Source organism: Falco punctatus, assembly GCF_963210335.1.
Source record: "Falco punctatus genome assembly, chromosome: 2".
NCBI lineage: Eukaryota > Metazoa > Chordata > Aves > Falconiformes > Falconidae > Falco > Falco punctatus.
The window spans coordinates 72,432,432-72,447,221 of record NC_137581.1 but is presented as its reverse complement, the minus strand read 5'-3'; the positions used below and the strand labels follow the sequence as shown (position 1 = coordinate 72,447,221).

The window sequence follows — 14,790 nt, the reverse complement described above, 5'->3', positions numbered from 1 at the left end:
ATTCTGTCTAGCTGCAGTGAACACACCTGGTTTTTTTGCATTTTTCCAATGCTAAAATTACTAAAGCCTAATCAACCACCACATTTTTAATTTAATAAAAAAAAATAATTCAGCTGTCTTTGAACTAAGATTGTCTCATATAGTTATAACTATATCAGGTCATAGAAATTACCTAGAGCAATCATTAAGCATTGTCGGGTCAGTACCTGTAGGGGAAGCATCTGGGTACCCAGATACTGTTTTTCATGTTTGTAAATCCAAGCATTAGTCAAAAATTTTCTTTTGTTAATGAGGTGCAGGCATTTGCAGTGCTTGTAAATGGTGATAACTGGAGTAACAACTGACAGTTAAAGAGCGATGTCACAGAGATGGGACCTATTGCGGAAGTTGCAGTGCAGCTTATCCTGGAACCAGTAACTCTCCTTGATGTTTAGGTGTGTGCCATTTTTATGTCAGAAAGAAGCTGACAGAGTATGGGCTGGATGAGCTGACAGTGGGGTGGGTGGAAAACTGGCTGAACAGCTGGATCCAGACTGGTGATCTGTGGCATGAAGTCTAGTTGGAGGCCAGTAACTAGTGGTGTACTCCAGGAGTCAATACTGGGTCTAGTCCTAGTCAACATCTTCATTGATGATCTGGATGATGGAGCAGAGTGTACCTTTGGCAAGTTTGCTGATGATACAAAATGGAGAGGAGTGGCTAATATGCCAGAAAGTTGTGTTGCCATCCACAGGCCCTCGACAGGCTGGAGAAATGGGCTGACAGGAGCCTCGTGGGTTCAGCAAGGAGGAGTGCAAAGTCCTGCACCCGGGGAGGGACAACCCCAGGCACCAGCACATGCTGGGGGCCGTCCAGCTGGAAGGCAGCTTTGCACAAAGGCCCTGGGGGTCCTGGTGGACACAGCTGAACATGAACCACCAATGTGCCCTTGCTGCAGAGAAGGCTAATGGGTGTCCTGGGCTGCATTAGGAGAAGTCTTACCAGCAAGCCGAGGGAGGTGATCCTTCCCCTCTACTCAGCACTGATGAGGCCACACCTGGAGTACCGCGTCCAGTCCTGGGTAAAGGACTGGAGCATCTCTCCTATGAGGAAAGGCCCAGAGAGCTGGGACTGGTTAGCCTGGAGAAGAGAAGGCTCAGGGGGCATCTCATTGATGTATATTTTTGCACACCTGAAGGGAAGGTGCAAAGAGGATGGAGCCAAGCTTTCTCCAGTGGTGTCCATCGGCAGCACTGGAGGCAGTAGGCACAAAATGAAACGCATACAGTGTTCCTGCTGACCATGTAATGCAAGTACTTGGTCACTGTGAGGGTGACCAAGAGTGGCACAGGCTGCCCAGGAAAGCTGTGGATGCTCTATCCTTGGAGATACTCGAAAGTAATCTAGACATAGTCCTGGGCAGCTGGCTCTCAGTGGCCCTGCTTGAACAGGGGGGCTGGAGCTGAGGACCTCCAGAGGTCCCTTCTGACCTCAACCATTATGTGATTCTGAAGTAGTTCTGGGCTCCTCATAGCCTAAGATTTCAAGTGCTTTCATCCTCCTGTGGAGGATGGGGATATGTAATAGGAGTCTGTGATACCTGTATCTACAGGTGGATGTGAAATGGTTCTGAAAGATACTGTAGTGCTGTAATTTGAAGTTTGATTCTTCTCTGTGTGTCACATATATACAAGATACACTGTGGACCTCTGCAAATGTTTCACTGAACACATTAGTAATTTGTAAACACTAATCTTATGGTCTGATGGCAGCTGAAATAATGTTTTTACAGTGACTTTTATAATCTGCTTATTCAATAGGTAAAACGTTCTAGGAGTAAAGGAGGACTGGCTGGGCCTGATGGTACAAAGTCAGTGTTTGGACAGATGTGTGCTAAGATGAGTTCCTTTAGCCCTGATAGCCTTCTGCTTCCTCATCGTGTTTGGAAAGTCAAGTTTGTTGGTAAGAGGATTCTGCACACGCACCCACACACCCCGCCCAACTTTGCACTTAACTTGCAGTTTTCTTCAGACTTACTTTTTTGGAGAACCCAAGGGAAGGGATATAGGAAAAGAGTGTATGTGTGTAGGCAGAGGAAGGTGTTTAAAATGCTAGAAAGTAAAAAAGCCTTTTAAAATGATTTTATAAAACTCCTTAAGATTAGTGGAAACGTGTCTGTAATTCTCGAATTCTGGAAGCGGCTCCTCTGCTTACACCAAACATTCTGCAAAACCTAAACCTGTTTTTCAGCTGTCTGAATTGGTAAATAATCTTGGCTAGCTGGTTTTACTGATAGGATTGTTTTTACAATTCACATATCACTTTGAGATTTCTGATGAAAAATATTTGAGATTGAAGAGAGATTGAAGAGAATATTTACATATATAAGGTATATAAAATATATCTACTTTAAAATGTCACTTAGGGATCATGTTGCTTTGACTTTCTACCTCTGTTCTATCTTATTTTGATCAGTGTCCAACACAATAATGTTAGTTACACTCTGGCAAAAGATTATTTTTAACACTGTGATATGTTGTATAATCTTCTAAATAGTAGGATTTACAATGAACTGGAAATACCAATTAAAAAGCAAAACATAAAGGGCTTTCATGTGCAAACAGATATGATAGTGTAGCTTCTAGTAAACTTTTGTTCACTGAGTCATCCTTAAACTTTGGCTGAAGGAAGTACAGTTTATTTCAGTGCTTTATTTATTTTGGGAAAAAAAACTAATTTTGAGCTTTTTTTTTTTTCTTATCCAAGGTGAATCTGTGGATGATTGCGGTGGAGGTTATAGTGAATCAATAGCAGAAATGTGCGAGGAGCTTCAGAATGGGCTTACCCCTCTATTAATTGTGACACCAAATGGAAGAGATGAATCTGGAGCAAACAGAGATTGTTTCCTATTAAATCCTGCTGCCAAGTCACTCTTGCATATGAACATGTTTCGTTTTCTTGGTAATTTCTTAGCAACACTGTGACATTCTACTTGTATTACATGATCAGAGTATTGGGAATCTAACAAAAAAAAATTAAAAATATTATGTTTAAACTTACAGGTGTACTTCTGGGCATTGCTATCCGGACTGGCAGCCCTCTGAGCCTCAATCTGGCTGAGCCAGTGTGGAAACAGCTTGCAGGAATGAACCTAACAATTGCTGATCTCAGTGAGGTAAGTATGAAGTTCCTGAGTAGGAAATAACTTACAGAAGACAAGCAGACTCCAACATAAATTTTTCTTCAGTGATTGGCTTCCCTGGCTTTTATATGCTTGTATTATGACAGGCTTTTTACATTTTGAGCCACTATATAAGGATGACTAAAATTTACAGTTTTAAGAGTGAGTACATGTTGTTCAAAAGTAGTTAAATAAGGTATTTGTATTCTAGAGCATTTTCCAGTCTTCTCATGGGTTTGACTACACAAATGTTTGTTGTCGAACTCCTACATTCCAGTGGACCTTTCTGTAGCTGTTACTATCTGTTGTGCCAAGATGCAGTAACTGGTTTGGTACACACATCTACACTGTCCTGAAGTAAAAGAAAATGAGTTCAAACTACTATTGAAACTAGTTTGTGCCCATGTACTAAACATCACAAACTTTCAATTTCTGTGTACTGAGTTCAGTAAATGTAGAGTAAGAAGCTAGGTATTTGTTATGAAGAAAAGTTTCTTCTCAAATACTCCTATGTAGAAGGGTACTTACTATAAAAACATTGAGTCATTTACTTGTCAGTAAAGGAGGTTCCTTTTGTACCAAAACCAGCATTGGAATTCGTAGGCGTTACAATGTTTTTAAGCTTTAAATCAATTTTCTTGTATAATACAGTTTCTTGGCAAATGCTCCCCCAAAGGATTGAAATCTAGAACACGTGCACCCTCCCACATCCCAGCATAATGAAATTTTATGTAAAATACTCAGCTACTTTATGGCTTTGAAATTAAGTTAGATGGGTTGTGGTCAGACATTTGACATTGCTTTTGTTGGATGACACATGATGCGCTGCCTTTGGTACACGAGACAATGTTGTATAGTGCTAGCAAACTGACTAATTCGGGCTTTTTATTTTTCAAAAGGTTGATAAAGATTTTATTCCTGGGCTTATGTACATCCGAGACAACGAAGCTACTTCAGAAGAGTTTGAAGCTATGAGCCTCCCATTCACTGTGCCTAATGCAAGTGGTCAAGATATTCAGCTGAGTTCCAAGTACACCCATATTACACTGGATAATAGAGCTGAATATGTGAGGCTTGCAATAAACTACAGGTTTGTTGAATAAGTCATTCAGATTACTGACATGAGTGTTTTCTTTTAAAAAATGTGTAAGAGCTTTTAAACAATATACCACTTTAACCTCTATTGTAAGTATTTCAGTATTTTCATGTGATTACAGTGATGATTTTCTGATTTCTTTTAATCTATCCAAGAAGAAAAGGTAACATTTAATTTTTAGGAAACAATAAATTAGCAGATATAGTTCTGGATTTGAATAGCTGTCCTGACAGAGCAGTTTTGGCAGCCAGTTTTACAGATGGAGAAATGCGCCATCCGTCTAGTTCTTCCTGTGCAATACAGGCTGAGGCCTGATCATTAAGTTCTTTGTGATGAGAGCTTAGATACAGTACTACTGCTCCCGCAGTTTTTCATATTGTCAGTTGCAGTCAAGAGCAGTCCCAGCTGAATTCTTACTGTGTTCTGTTGGAATACACAAACCAAAACATTCATTCCTTGGACACCATAAAATAAGTCTGACACCTATGTGCAGACAAGTAAATTCACCCACAGGTGCCAAAATCGGAACGTTATACTGAAACCAGTGGGGAATAATTGTTCAGTGTTTGAGAAGACAAGCCTTTTGTTACTTAAATACCCGGGTGGCTAATCTAGACAATTTCATCTAAGAAGCAACCATAGGCATCTTGTTACGTGAAGCAATGGGCCTAGTGCCTATTGAAATACAGAAATTTAAATCATTTGAACAAGAAACTGATTCGTAGGTGTTTTATTCTCTCTGCCATAGCTCACTGTTTGAGTCCTTGAGCAAGACTGTATCATCACTATATACTTGTTGGCAGACACTATAACTACAAACTAATAAACAATTACTGAATTAGTCTTTTTTTTTTCCCCGTAAATGCTTTTGAACTGATACTTAAAGCAATTTTTTTTTTTTACAGTAGAGAGAAATTTCATTTTGAATAGACAAATGATATGCCTGTATAAAATGTTACGTTCCTTTGAAGAAATGGGTTTGTTCTCTTGCAAATTCAGGCTCTCCTCAAAGGATAAGAGCAATTCTAAAGCGTTTTGCAGTTAAAAGGCCTTTAAGGCAAACATTTAAATGTTTAGATGATGTATCACATTTTTTAATTATATGAAGCCTTTGAGAGAAAAACTAGCACCTGGATAGAATCCGTGTGAAGAAGTGGATGTAAAAGACCAAGTTTTTCCTGACATCTTTGTTTATTTTGGTGACAACAAGCCTGAGGACAGTACTTGTCAATGATGTGAATCTCTGTTCTGGAGAGCTGTGTGAAACATCTCAAAAATTACTTGACCAGGGCAAGGGGAGAGCAAAACACTAATCATGGATGGCAGCAGAAGCAGCCTTATTCGTGTCTGTCTTGAAAGACAACTCCTGTCCCCCTCGGACATCGTATTTTAGTTCAGGCCCATTTTTCTTTTTACCATGATGTCTGTCTTGTGTTGGGCATGTTTGAGGGGCAGGGTTTCAAAGCAAGCTATTCTTTTCCCAAGAGCATGTTGTTTTCAAATGGGGGTATTGATTTGATCTTGCCAGGCACAGCACATGAATAATACTGGAAATAAAATATCCTAAGCATTAGGAGATATCTCTCCATACTGAGCTTGTTATGCAATATGAATTGATGTAGAAAATTGGTGTTATAAGTCAAGTATCTTGTGCGATAAATGTTTATTAATGTTCCTCGGCATACAGCTGGAGAATTGAGGGGATTGCTTGAAGTTTCCTTGATATTACTAGAAATTGCTAGAAATAATCGCTAGAAATGGCATTCACAGAAACTCTGAAAATATGTCTCTGCAGGCTTCATGAATTTGATGAACAAGTTGCAGCAGTTCGTGAGGGAATGGCCCGTGTTGTTCCAGTTCCTCTGCTTTCACTCTTTACAGGATATGAACTGGAAACTATGGTATAAATTTCTGCTTTGCTACTTCTGTCAGACTAACTTGGAGTGAGATTCTTAACTTACATCTTACTAATGCAAACCCGCCATTAAATACTGTTTACAATAATTGCTCTATGATTGCAGACGTTTTGTCCAAGGAAAGACTAGTAAATGTTTAATTGCCCTTTTGGTGTTAATAAGGTTATTTTTATATAGCTGAGCAGTGATGTAATTATTTATTTTTGGAAGAAACAAACAAAAAATTCCACAAAACAGCGACCTTGGAGGTGAATTGGAGATATTAATCTCAAATAAAATGTTTAATTCTTTATGTGATTCGGGAATATAAAAGAAGAATTATTGTCCTCTGATGGATGGAAAGATGTGTATTTAGTATTACTGTAATAGGAGACTATGCTCAGCATACCAAATACTTGACTGTTTTGTAAGTGTAAAAGCTGATAAAATATTTTAAAGGAATGGAGGGAAAAAATAATCTGTAATTGATTTGATCAGACTTTTATAGCCTATCACTAAATTTTATTTTTCAGGTATGTGGAAGTCCAGATATTCCACTTCACCTTCTGAAATCTGTAGCAACTTATAAAGGCATTGAACCAACTGCGTCCTTGATACAGTGGTTCTGGGAAGTGATGGAGTCCTTCTCCAATACAGAGCGATCTCTCTTCCTGCGTTTTGTGTGGGGCAGAACAAGGCTGCCCAGGACTATTGCAGACTTTAGAGGCAGGGACTTTGTTATTCAGGTAAGGTGTATGGGATGGGACGTGGGTTTCTTTTTAAAAAAAGCTGGTAGTGGAGTAGTAGTAGCACGACACAACAAGAGAACAGGCTTGATTTCTTTAAACTGTGTGGGCAACATTACAGTGTAGTTTCAACAGTGCAACAGAGACCTTTAACGTGTGTATATATGTATCTTTCCTTCTTGACTTGGGCAAGTGGGTATTAATTTCATTTCCCAGCCATTTGCTGGGAAATAGTTTCAGCTAAATTTAAAAATCACCTTCTCCAAATCATATTTTGGTATTTACTGAAGTAATATATTCTTTTTTAGATTGTTCCCAACCACATATTCATAGTCACAGAAGCTCATACGTGTTTGTTCTTACTTATCTACTTAGTGTAGGGAAAATGGGTTTAGTCTTTTCATTGTGCTTTTAAGAAACTTCAGCATCAGAATCACAAATCTAACATGCTTGTTAAAAAAATTCTCAAGTATTATTTTAATACTTATTTGTGGCTTGGACAGTGAATCAAGCATATTATGCTTTTTGTTTCCAACAGGTATTGGATAAATACAATCCACCAGACCACTTCCTCCCGGAGTCATACACTTGCTTCTTTCTCCTGAAGCTGCCCAGGTATTCCTGTAAGCAAGTACTAGAGGAAAAACTGAAGTATGCCATTCACTTCTGCAAGTCTATAGACACTGATGATTATGCCCGGATAGCACTGACAGGAGAGCCAGCGGCTGATGACAGTAGTGATGATTCTGATAATGAAGATGCAGATTCTTTTGCTTCAGATTCTACGCAGGACTACTTAACAGGACATTAAAAAAATAATACAAGGGATAGTTGTCACAAGCACTGAGGTAACATGCCAAAATGACAATGAAGCCAAGGACAGTTTAGGTCTCAGAATACAGGCTGTGCAGTCAGAGGGATGGTAATCTTCTGAACATGGGGAAAGTGTGTTTGCTACTCACTGTAGGAACTAAGGGTTACAGCTTAAACCATCATCTTAGAATAAATGGCACAGTATATGGGCATTTAACATTTATTTTAAGAGCTGAAAGCAGCCCACCATAATGCTGCACTACATGTAGAACCTTTGTGTTTACTGAAGTGTTGTAAATGTTTATATAAATATGGTAGTGCAGCATCCAAAAGGCAGTGAAACCTTTAAATTGTGGGTGCAATAGGTTTTTTCATATTAAGTGTTGTGTTCTGTGCATCTTCTTGATTGTATATTGGAAATACTGTGCAACAACTGAATAGTATTATAAATATTTCAATTAACTTTACTAGAAGTTTGTTAAAAATTTTTGAACATTGAATTAACATTATTCCTTGGAATTCTTCTATAGATAATAAAAATGGCCAATAGTTTCACCTCCACCCCTGATTTGTATATTTCAGCTTATACATTATTTATCTCAAATTTGATAACTTTCTGTGAACAGCTTCATAATTCTTATCATGGAAAGTGTACTGTATATAATTTGTGCCATGTAAATGCAAAAGTTATAATTTCCCTCCAAATAAAAGTTCTGCCACAGAAAAAAATAGTAGTGTTTTTTAATAGTAATGCAAGTGTTACATGGGATGAACATTGCAGTGGCTCTCCATTTCTGCTCCACCAACACCTAGTGTGTTGCCATAGACAGATTCTGAGCTGTAGTAAACTCAGAGCAAGTCTATGCAACATGTGAATGGTAGTGATTAGGTACACTTTGTTTATGCAGTTGTTCCTAATCCTACTGTTGATGGTAATGGTAAATTTGTTCTTACACATCTGGGAAAAAATTGCTTTTGAGGAAGTGTAAGGGACAGATGTCTTCAAGTACCTGAATGTGAGTAGAAGGGTATGATGACACTTGTATAACATATTGTCTCTAAGAAAATTAGATCAGTTTACAAGCCCTGATCACAAAACATCGTGCATCCACAGTAGCCTGTTCGAATAAATCCTTGAAGTCAAGTGGCCTTTGGGCAGGTGTTATGTATTTCCTTCACAGTGTATGCACTTGTTTTTCAAAGTAAGAAAGTAATATTTAGTTGTGCCAAAGCACTAATATTTTACTTTAAAATCTAGCATAAGATTATGCCATACCATTTCTTTACTAATTATTAGGGTAGGTATATGTGAATATTTAACATTTCAGAATTCAGAGTGGATTAATTTTTTTAAGTGTTTATTTGACTTCTGTAACTTTAAATATTAACTGTGGTCATGAAATAAATTTTACCAAGACATACTTGATACTTCAAAATAGTGGTGAAACTACTTATTTTCTGTTAAGATGTCAGAGTTTTGAAATTCATTAGCTTTAGAGGCCTCTATTTAGTGCTGAAGATCATCTCTTGCCATAAATGCTCCTGTCCACATCCTCTCTGAGATTATGGAAGTCCTGTGCCCTGTCCTCCAGTTTTTGTCTGCTGATCAGAAATGCTGAGGGTTTTTTTTAGTCTTGAGAAAGATGCAAACCCCCAAAACCTTACGCAGCCTCTTTTATCTTTGCTGCTGAATTAAATTTCTCCTCAAGGTAGAGTGGAGAATCTAGTACAGAAGTGCTCATGTGGTTGTCTGCTGTCCTTCCCCATGGTAACACCAGAGCCCTGTAGGCATCCAGCTTGATCAAAAGGATCCTGTAGTCATCTTCTCAGGAGATGTGATGGGTGAGTCATGCCCAAATGCCGCAAGTCAAGGACTGAAATGGAGTTCAGTTGCCATTCTTGAATGTCCAACCTTGTTTCGGGAGCATATGAACTACTATTAACATGGAGAAGCTTTATAACTTGCTTAGGAAAGAAAAGAGAATGTCAAGTGTTTGTTGTTTGTTTTTTTTCAAAGAAAAGCAAAAAGGAAGTATCCATTATGTAGAGAAGCAATTTGTTGTTCATTAGTGAACTGTGTGAAACAAGTTTTTTACTCCTCCTTTGCTTTCCCATCCTAACAGAAGTGTCTCGGACACCCTTCTATGGTGTGAAATGCTTGTCACCTATGGCCTGAGTTACAGCACTTCTGAGTCGCCAGTTACTCTTGAAAAAACATCAAAGTGGTCAAAACGTGGGATTTGCTCTTAATCAACTTTTAGATGCAAATTTGTAGTCTGAGAAGGAAAAGGACTCAACCTTGCAAATGAGGAATGAATTGCTAGTGCTCCTTTACCTTCCTATGTAACATCCCTGTAAAACCAAAGATGATAGTTTGATTTATTGTAAAGCTTTACCATTAGGAAATTGCAGAAGACGGAGACAAATCCCTTCCCATGTTCAAAACTGCTCTTTGTTGCCTGGGTAAATTCCTGATGCCTCTAAAACCACCTAATGGCTGCTAGACAATGTAATGAGAGAAGGTCATCGAGTCCCATCAGTGTGCTTCCCTCTAGATGCTGCCTTTCAAAGGTCATTTCCTGATGAATCTTCTAGTTTAAAAGTTACGGTGTTAGCTAAAGCATGCCAACATGGTTCTTTTACTCAGTGGGTGTTCAAGAGTGTAAGATTGGTGGAAAAGTTCTATCATGGAGTCAAGTCTTGGTCACTTAAGGAGTCACCTTAAGTGAAAACTGCAGCAAAGCAGCACAACCATGAATGTGGCACACAAACTGTGACTGGATGCTCCTAACGCTTGGAAAAGATTCTGCTGATTCACATTTGTCTCAGATGTCAATGTTGATGGTGTGTCTGCAAGGCACCGTTCCTCAGCTTTGCGTTCAGTTACCTGGTGGCCAGTGAGTAAGTATGTGCAAAGATCTCACAGAAACACAGAGTAGAATTCTCAGTTGTTTCCTGATTGTGGTCATCCTTGATGAGCTCTCTCCAGTGAGTTTGGGTGTGGTGCGCTGGCATCGGGACCTGAAAAAGGTTTCAGCAGAAGCATTCTGAGCGGTTTGTTTGGAGGCTGTAGAGTCACACACAATGACGTAATACAAAATCCTCCAGGATCCTCTCTTGTAAATCAGTCAGCGTTAAGTTTCTTTTAACTTAATTCTCGTTTGGCACTTGCATATGCTCACTACAGATGATAAGCCTTAATAGGGATGGGGTACAGCACTCCCAGAACGTACAAGTCCACAATACAAGTGCACCTTCTTGTTCCACTGTGACAACTTTGTCAGAGTGCGGGGGCAAAAAGTGCCAGTGTGGTTTGGTCTTGGTGGTCAACTGAAGCTTTGTTGGCTTGTTTAACAGCAGCTCATGGGAAAGGAAAATGCAAGAAAGTGTAAAATCACAATGCATGAAATTAGGATGCTTGTGGCCATAGGAGGCTGCTGTCCCTTCTCGCTCCTCATGCAAAGTTTGACCTGTGGGCAAGACGTGACAGTTAATGCTTCTTCCCAAACCAGCGTGCCGCTTTTCAAAGGTCCGGAAGGGAAGAAAATAAAGAATGACCAATTCCATGAAGCTGTGATTTGTTTTCCTAGAAGGCAGGCTTTTGAATTAATGCTTCAGTGTAAATTATTTCAGCACTATTCTGAAGAAGAGATGCTCTTTAGTTTCAGAAACTGATCTGTTTTGAGCAAGTTCTCTCCATAATTCCCAGCTGATAATTTTCCCAACATTTGTTCTGATAAGCTTGACATTTGTGGCATGAACCATGTGGATTTGCCAACGAAAAGTTATGAAACCATTCTAATGGTCTGACCTAGTAGTTAACAGATGAGGCGGGTTTGCTTTATTATGGCTTTTGATACTCTCCCTTCCTTTGTAACATTCTTTTATAAGTAAACTAAGAAGACCTCTTAAATGAGGTGAAGCTGCAAAGTGTGAAGATCACTCCTAAACTGGAAGAACTTTTTGAGTAAGACTTCTGCACGTGTCCTTCCTGGTTCTGCTGTTTCTCAAGTTTTTCATTGATCTCATCATGTGGACTTAAAAGCACCCCTAAAAACAGAGAACAGGGTCTATCCGTGTCCAAAATGAAGCTGATATGAGAAGGGCTGTCTGACCTGTGCAGTGCAAAAGCCAATGGATTATCAAGTTCTGTGCATAGGAGGAAGAAGAAATCAAATGCCTGAAATAGCTGTGTGGGGAGGCCAGGCAGGATCTGGGCCAGCCTGAGCGAGTTGGTCGTCTTCTGGTTCTTGCAGAGAACAGGGGGTTCCTAGAGGGAAAACTGGATGGACAAAACCAGGAAGGAAACGGACTTCTTGTAGTGCAGTCAGGCACCTTCCTTCTGTGATCCTGGGGGCTGCTGCTTTCTGGCTGGGTCACTGACCAGGCTCCAGCCTATGGCACTTGTGACCAGAGTTACCTGTGTGGGCTGGAGCTCAGCAGCCTTCAGGATTTTCCATTCTGGAACAATGAAAACAGTTTTAGTTGTATGTGTGTATCTGCTGTACAATGAGTGGCTGATAGTGGTAGGAAAGTTGGGGGATTTAGGCTGGCGGTACCCAGGGAACAGTCACGTTGCCTTTGTCACTGCAATAAAGTGACTTGATTTAATAGCACAGACCTGACGTATGATGGATCATGCTACAAGTACTAGAGAAAGAAAATACACTGTAGAGTGGTGGTTGTGGTCTGGAAGCCGGCTGCCTGGGAGGTTCTTGGTCCCCTTGCGTGCATGTGACCTTGGCAGAGTGACAGGTGGGGTATTTTATGTCCCTTACAGTATTGTTAAGTGACGTAAGGAGTGTGGCCACGTCTTCCATCCACTCTGGCCAGGACCCTCCTGCCCAGCTGCTGAAGCCTGACCCAGGAGCAGCAACGTGGCTGCCTCTGTCCCCTTTGCAGGTTCAGCCGGTGGTGAAGCTGTGCAAGTATCCCAGGAACACACAGGGCACTGACATGGCCGGTCCCACCCCAGTGGCTAGGGGCTAAGGGCCACCACCTGCTCCAGCAGGTGATGTGGAGACCCCACTTGTGCCAGCAGCTGGCACTGATTTTCACTCCCACCCACAGCTCTCCGTGGTAGCCGGCACTCGGTGCTTGTGGCACATGTACACATGGGATAGAGAGCGCGATCATGCGGAGAGATAAATAAAAGATTTAAGAAGAAGATTTAAGAAGACAGGACAGGCCGTGGTGATCAGGCGCAGGGCTCAGCCGGGCAAGCATGCTGACTGCCCCGTTTTATGCATGACCAGCCTTTTGTGTCTGCCCCTCTCTCCCTCCCTGCTCCCCTTCCCCTCTGTGTCCATCATCGAGGGGCACAGTCCCACCCAACACCATGAACCCTCAGATTTGCATCCCCACCAGTTGCAAGGTCCCCGTTTGCATGCAGGTTCTTGCTAGCCCATCAGTTACTGTGACTGACCCACTTTATTTCTGGTTATTGCGTGTGTTAATGCTGATTGCTCAGGTTCCAGGGCTCTGCGTGCCTGTATCCCTCTCTTTCCTTATCCTCCTGACTGATGAAATAAACATCCCCATGCTCTGCACATCCTTAACATTTAGCGTGACTGACCAGGTTTTTTTCTTACCCTGATCTCCCCTGTCATTTGTCAGTCAGGTTTGTCTCTGTTCTTGCTTATGGCTTTTTTGACCAGATACCCTCCTTCCACACATACCCTCGCAAGTATGGTCAGACATGATTTATTAGTTTATCAGCCGAGGAATTAACTGTATGCTGCCCTACTCAGAGATGATCAGTGAGGCGCGGAGAAGTGGACACCAAAACGTCAGTGTTGACAGCAAGCATGCAACGAAGCAGATTTATACCCAGCAGGGTGAAACGTGCTCAACGACAGTTTCACAGTGCTGGTGTGTGTCTGACAAGAACTGGGTGGACAATGGGAAGATGCACAGAGGTGTCCAGCAGACTGGACCTGTGTTTGGGGAGGGTATGGCCTGCAGGCAGTAGGCTGATGAGTTGGCCTCCATGTAGTAACACCAGCCTCTTTCCTGCAGAGGTGAAAGCTGTGGTACAGGTTCCAGGACCTCCAACCATAGCTGAGGGTAGGCCCACACTGACAGGATTTGTGTGAGGTCTGACAGACTGTGAGCATTTTCCAAAGTTCTCCACCTGCAGGGGCAGAGGGCAAAATTTTCTGGTTTAGGGGTGAGCTATACTGGCAATTTACACACAGATACTGGATATGTCTTTTCTAGATACCATGATGTATGTAAATGAAGCTGTGGCCTTCAGCTTCACGAAGAACTCAAGAGCGTGTGGTCCCTTTATCTGTAATCAGAGCCAAAAAACATCGGTTTAGTGGAGAGAAGGATGTGAGGACCACAGACAATTCAGCAATAAGCAGCAGCTACAAAAGGAGCAAGTACCCTTCCAGGGGAGTTTCTTGGCATTCAAGCAGAAAGTCCACTTTAACCTGATAATGAATAAAGCCTTGGCTGGAGTACTACTGGATATTCCCTAAGGCACAAGCATGCTCCCTGGAGAAAGTAAAAAGGCAAGCACATCATCTGGCAGAGATGAAGAGTGGGAAAAGAAAAAGAGTGGTAACGTCTGATGCAGAAGTGCTGGATAAAAACACCATAGTAAATCTTCCAATGTGTAAAACATTGGGGTAAAAAAGGGAATGATCAGTTGTCCACAGTAAGCCAAAGGAGATCAAGAAGTGGTATCCTTACAGCAAAGACATTTGGCACCCTACCCCTCCCATCTTCTAACTTCAGAGACATTTAAGTACCAGAATTCCCATTCTAGACAGATCATGAATTTTGTTCAGTAAGAGTTATTAAAACCTTGTTAGAAATCCCTTGGTGCTGATCTGATGATACATGATCTACCCTCAGTCAGGCAGCTGCCCAAAATGATTTTTCCAGTCCTCCCCCCTTATCTGTTATTCCTGCAATGCTCTATTCATTATTAGCGTCTCTAAAAACAAATTTATAGTAAGTAGAATTAGACTTTATAGTGGTATCTTCCATCATGTTCTAACCAAGGTGCCTTGAGGCATCCGAACTTATTATAGACAAGACCCTTGAAATCTTTGTCAGTTACTACAAGTG

The 14,790-nt window shown here is 41.0% G+C and overlaps 1 protein-coding gene across 4 annotated transcripts in view; it reads left to right on the top strand.

Moving 5' to 3' along the window:
* HERC2 (HECT and RLD domain containing E3 ubiquitin protein ligase 2) overlaps window positions 1-8,271 on the top strand; it is a 112,525-nt gene extending 104,254 nt beyond the window's left edge. For all 4 annotated transcript variants that reach the window (XM_080377359.1, XM_080377361.1, XM_080377358.1 and 1 more), the window contains 7 exons: window positions 1,800-1,941; window positions 2,746-2,940; window positions 3,042-3,154; window positions 4,060-4,250; window positions 6,052-6,157; window positions 6,685-6,897; window positions 7,436-8,271. In XM_080377359.1, coding sequence (XP_080233485.1) covers window positions 1,800-1,941; window positions 2,746-2,940; window positions 3,042-3,154; window positions 4,060-4,250; window positions 6,052-6,157; window positions 6,685-6,897; window positions 7,436-7,708 — 1,233 coding nt within the window. In that variant the 3' untranslated portion in view covers window positions 7,709-8,271. The remainder of the gene's footprint in view (window positions 1-1,799; window positions 1,942-2,745; window positions 2,941-3,041; window positions 3,155-4,059; window positions 4,251-6,051; window positions 6,158-6,684; window positions 6,898-7,435) is intronic.
* Window positions 8,272-14,790: the final 6,519 nt, after the last annotated feature.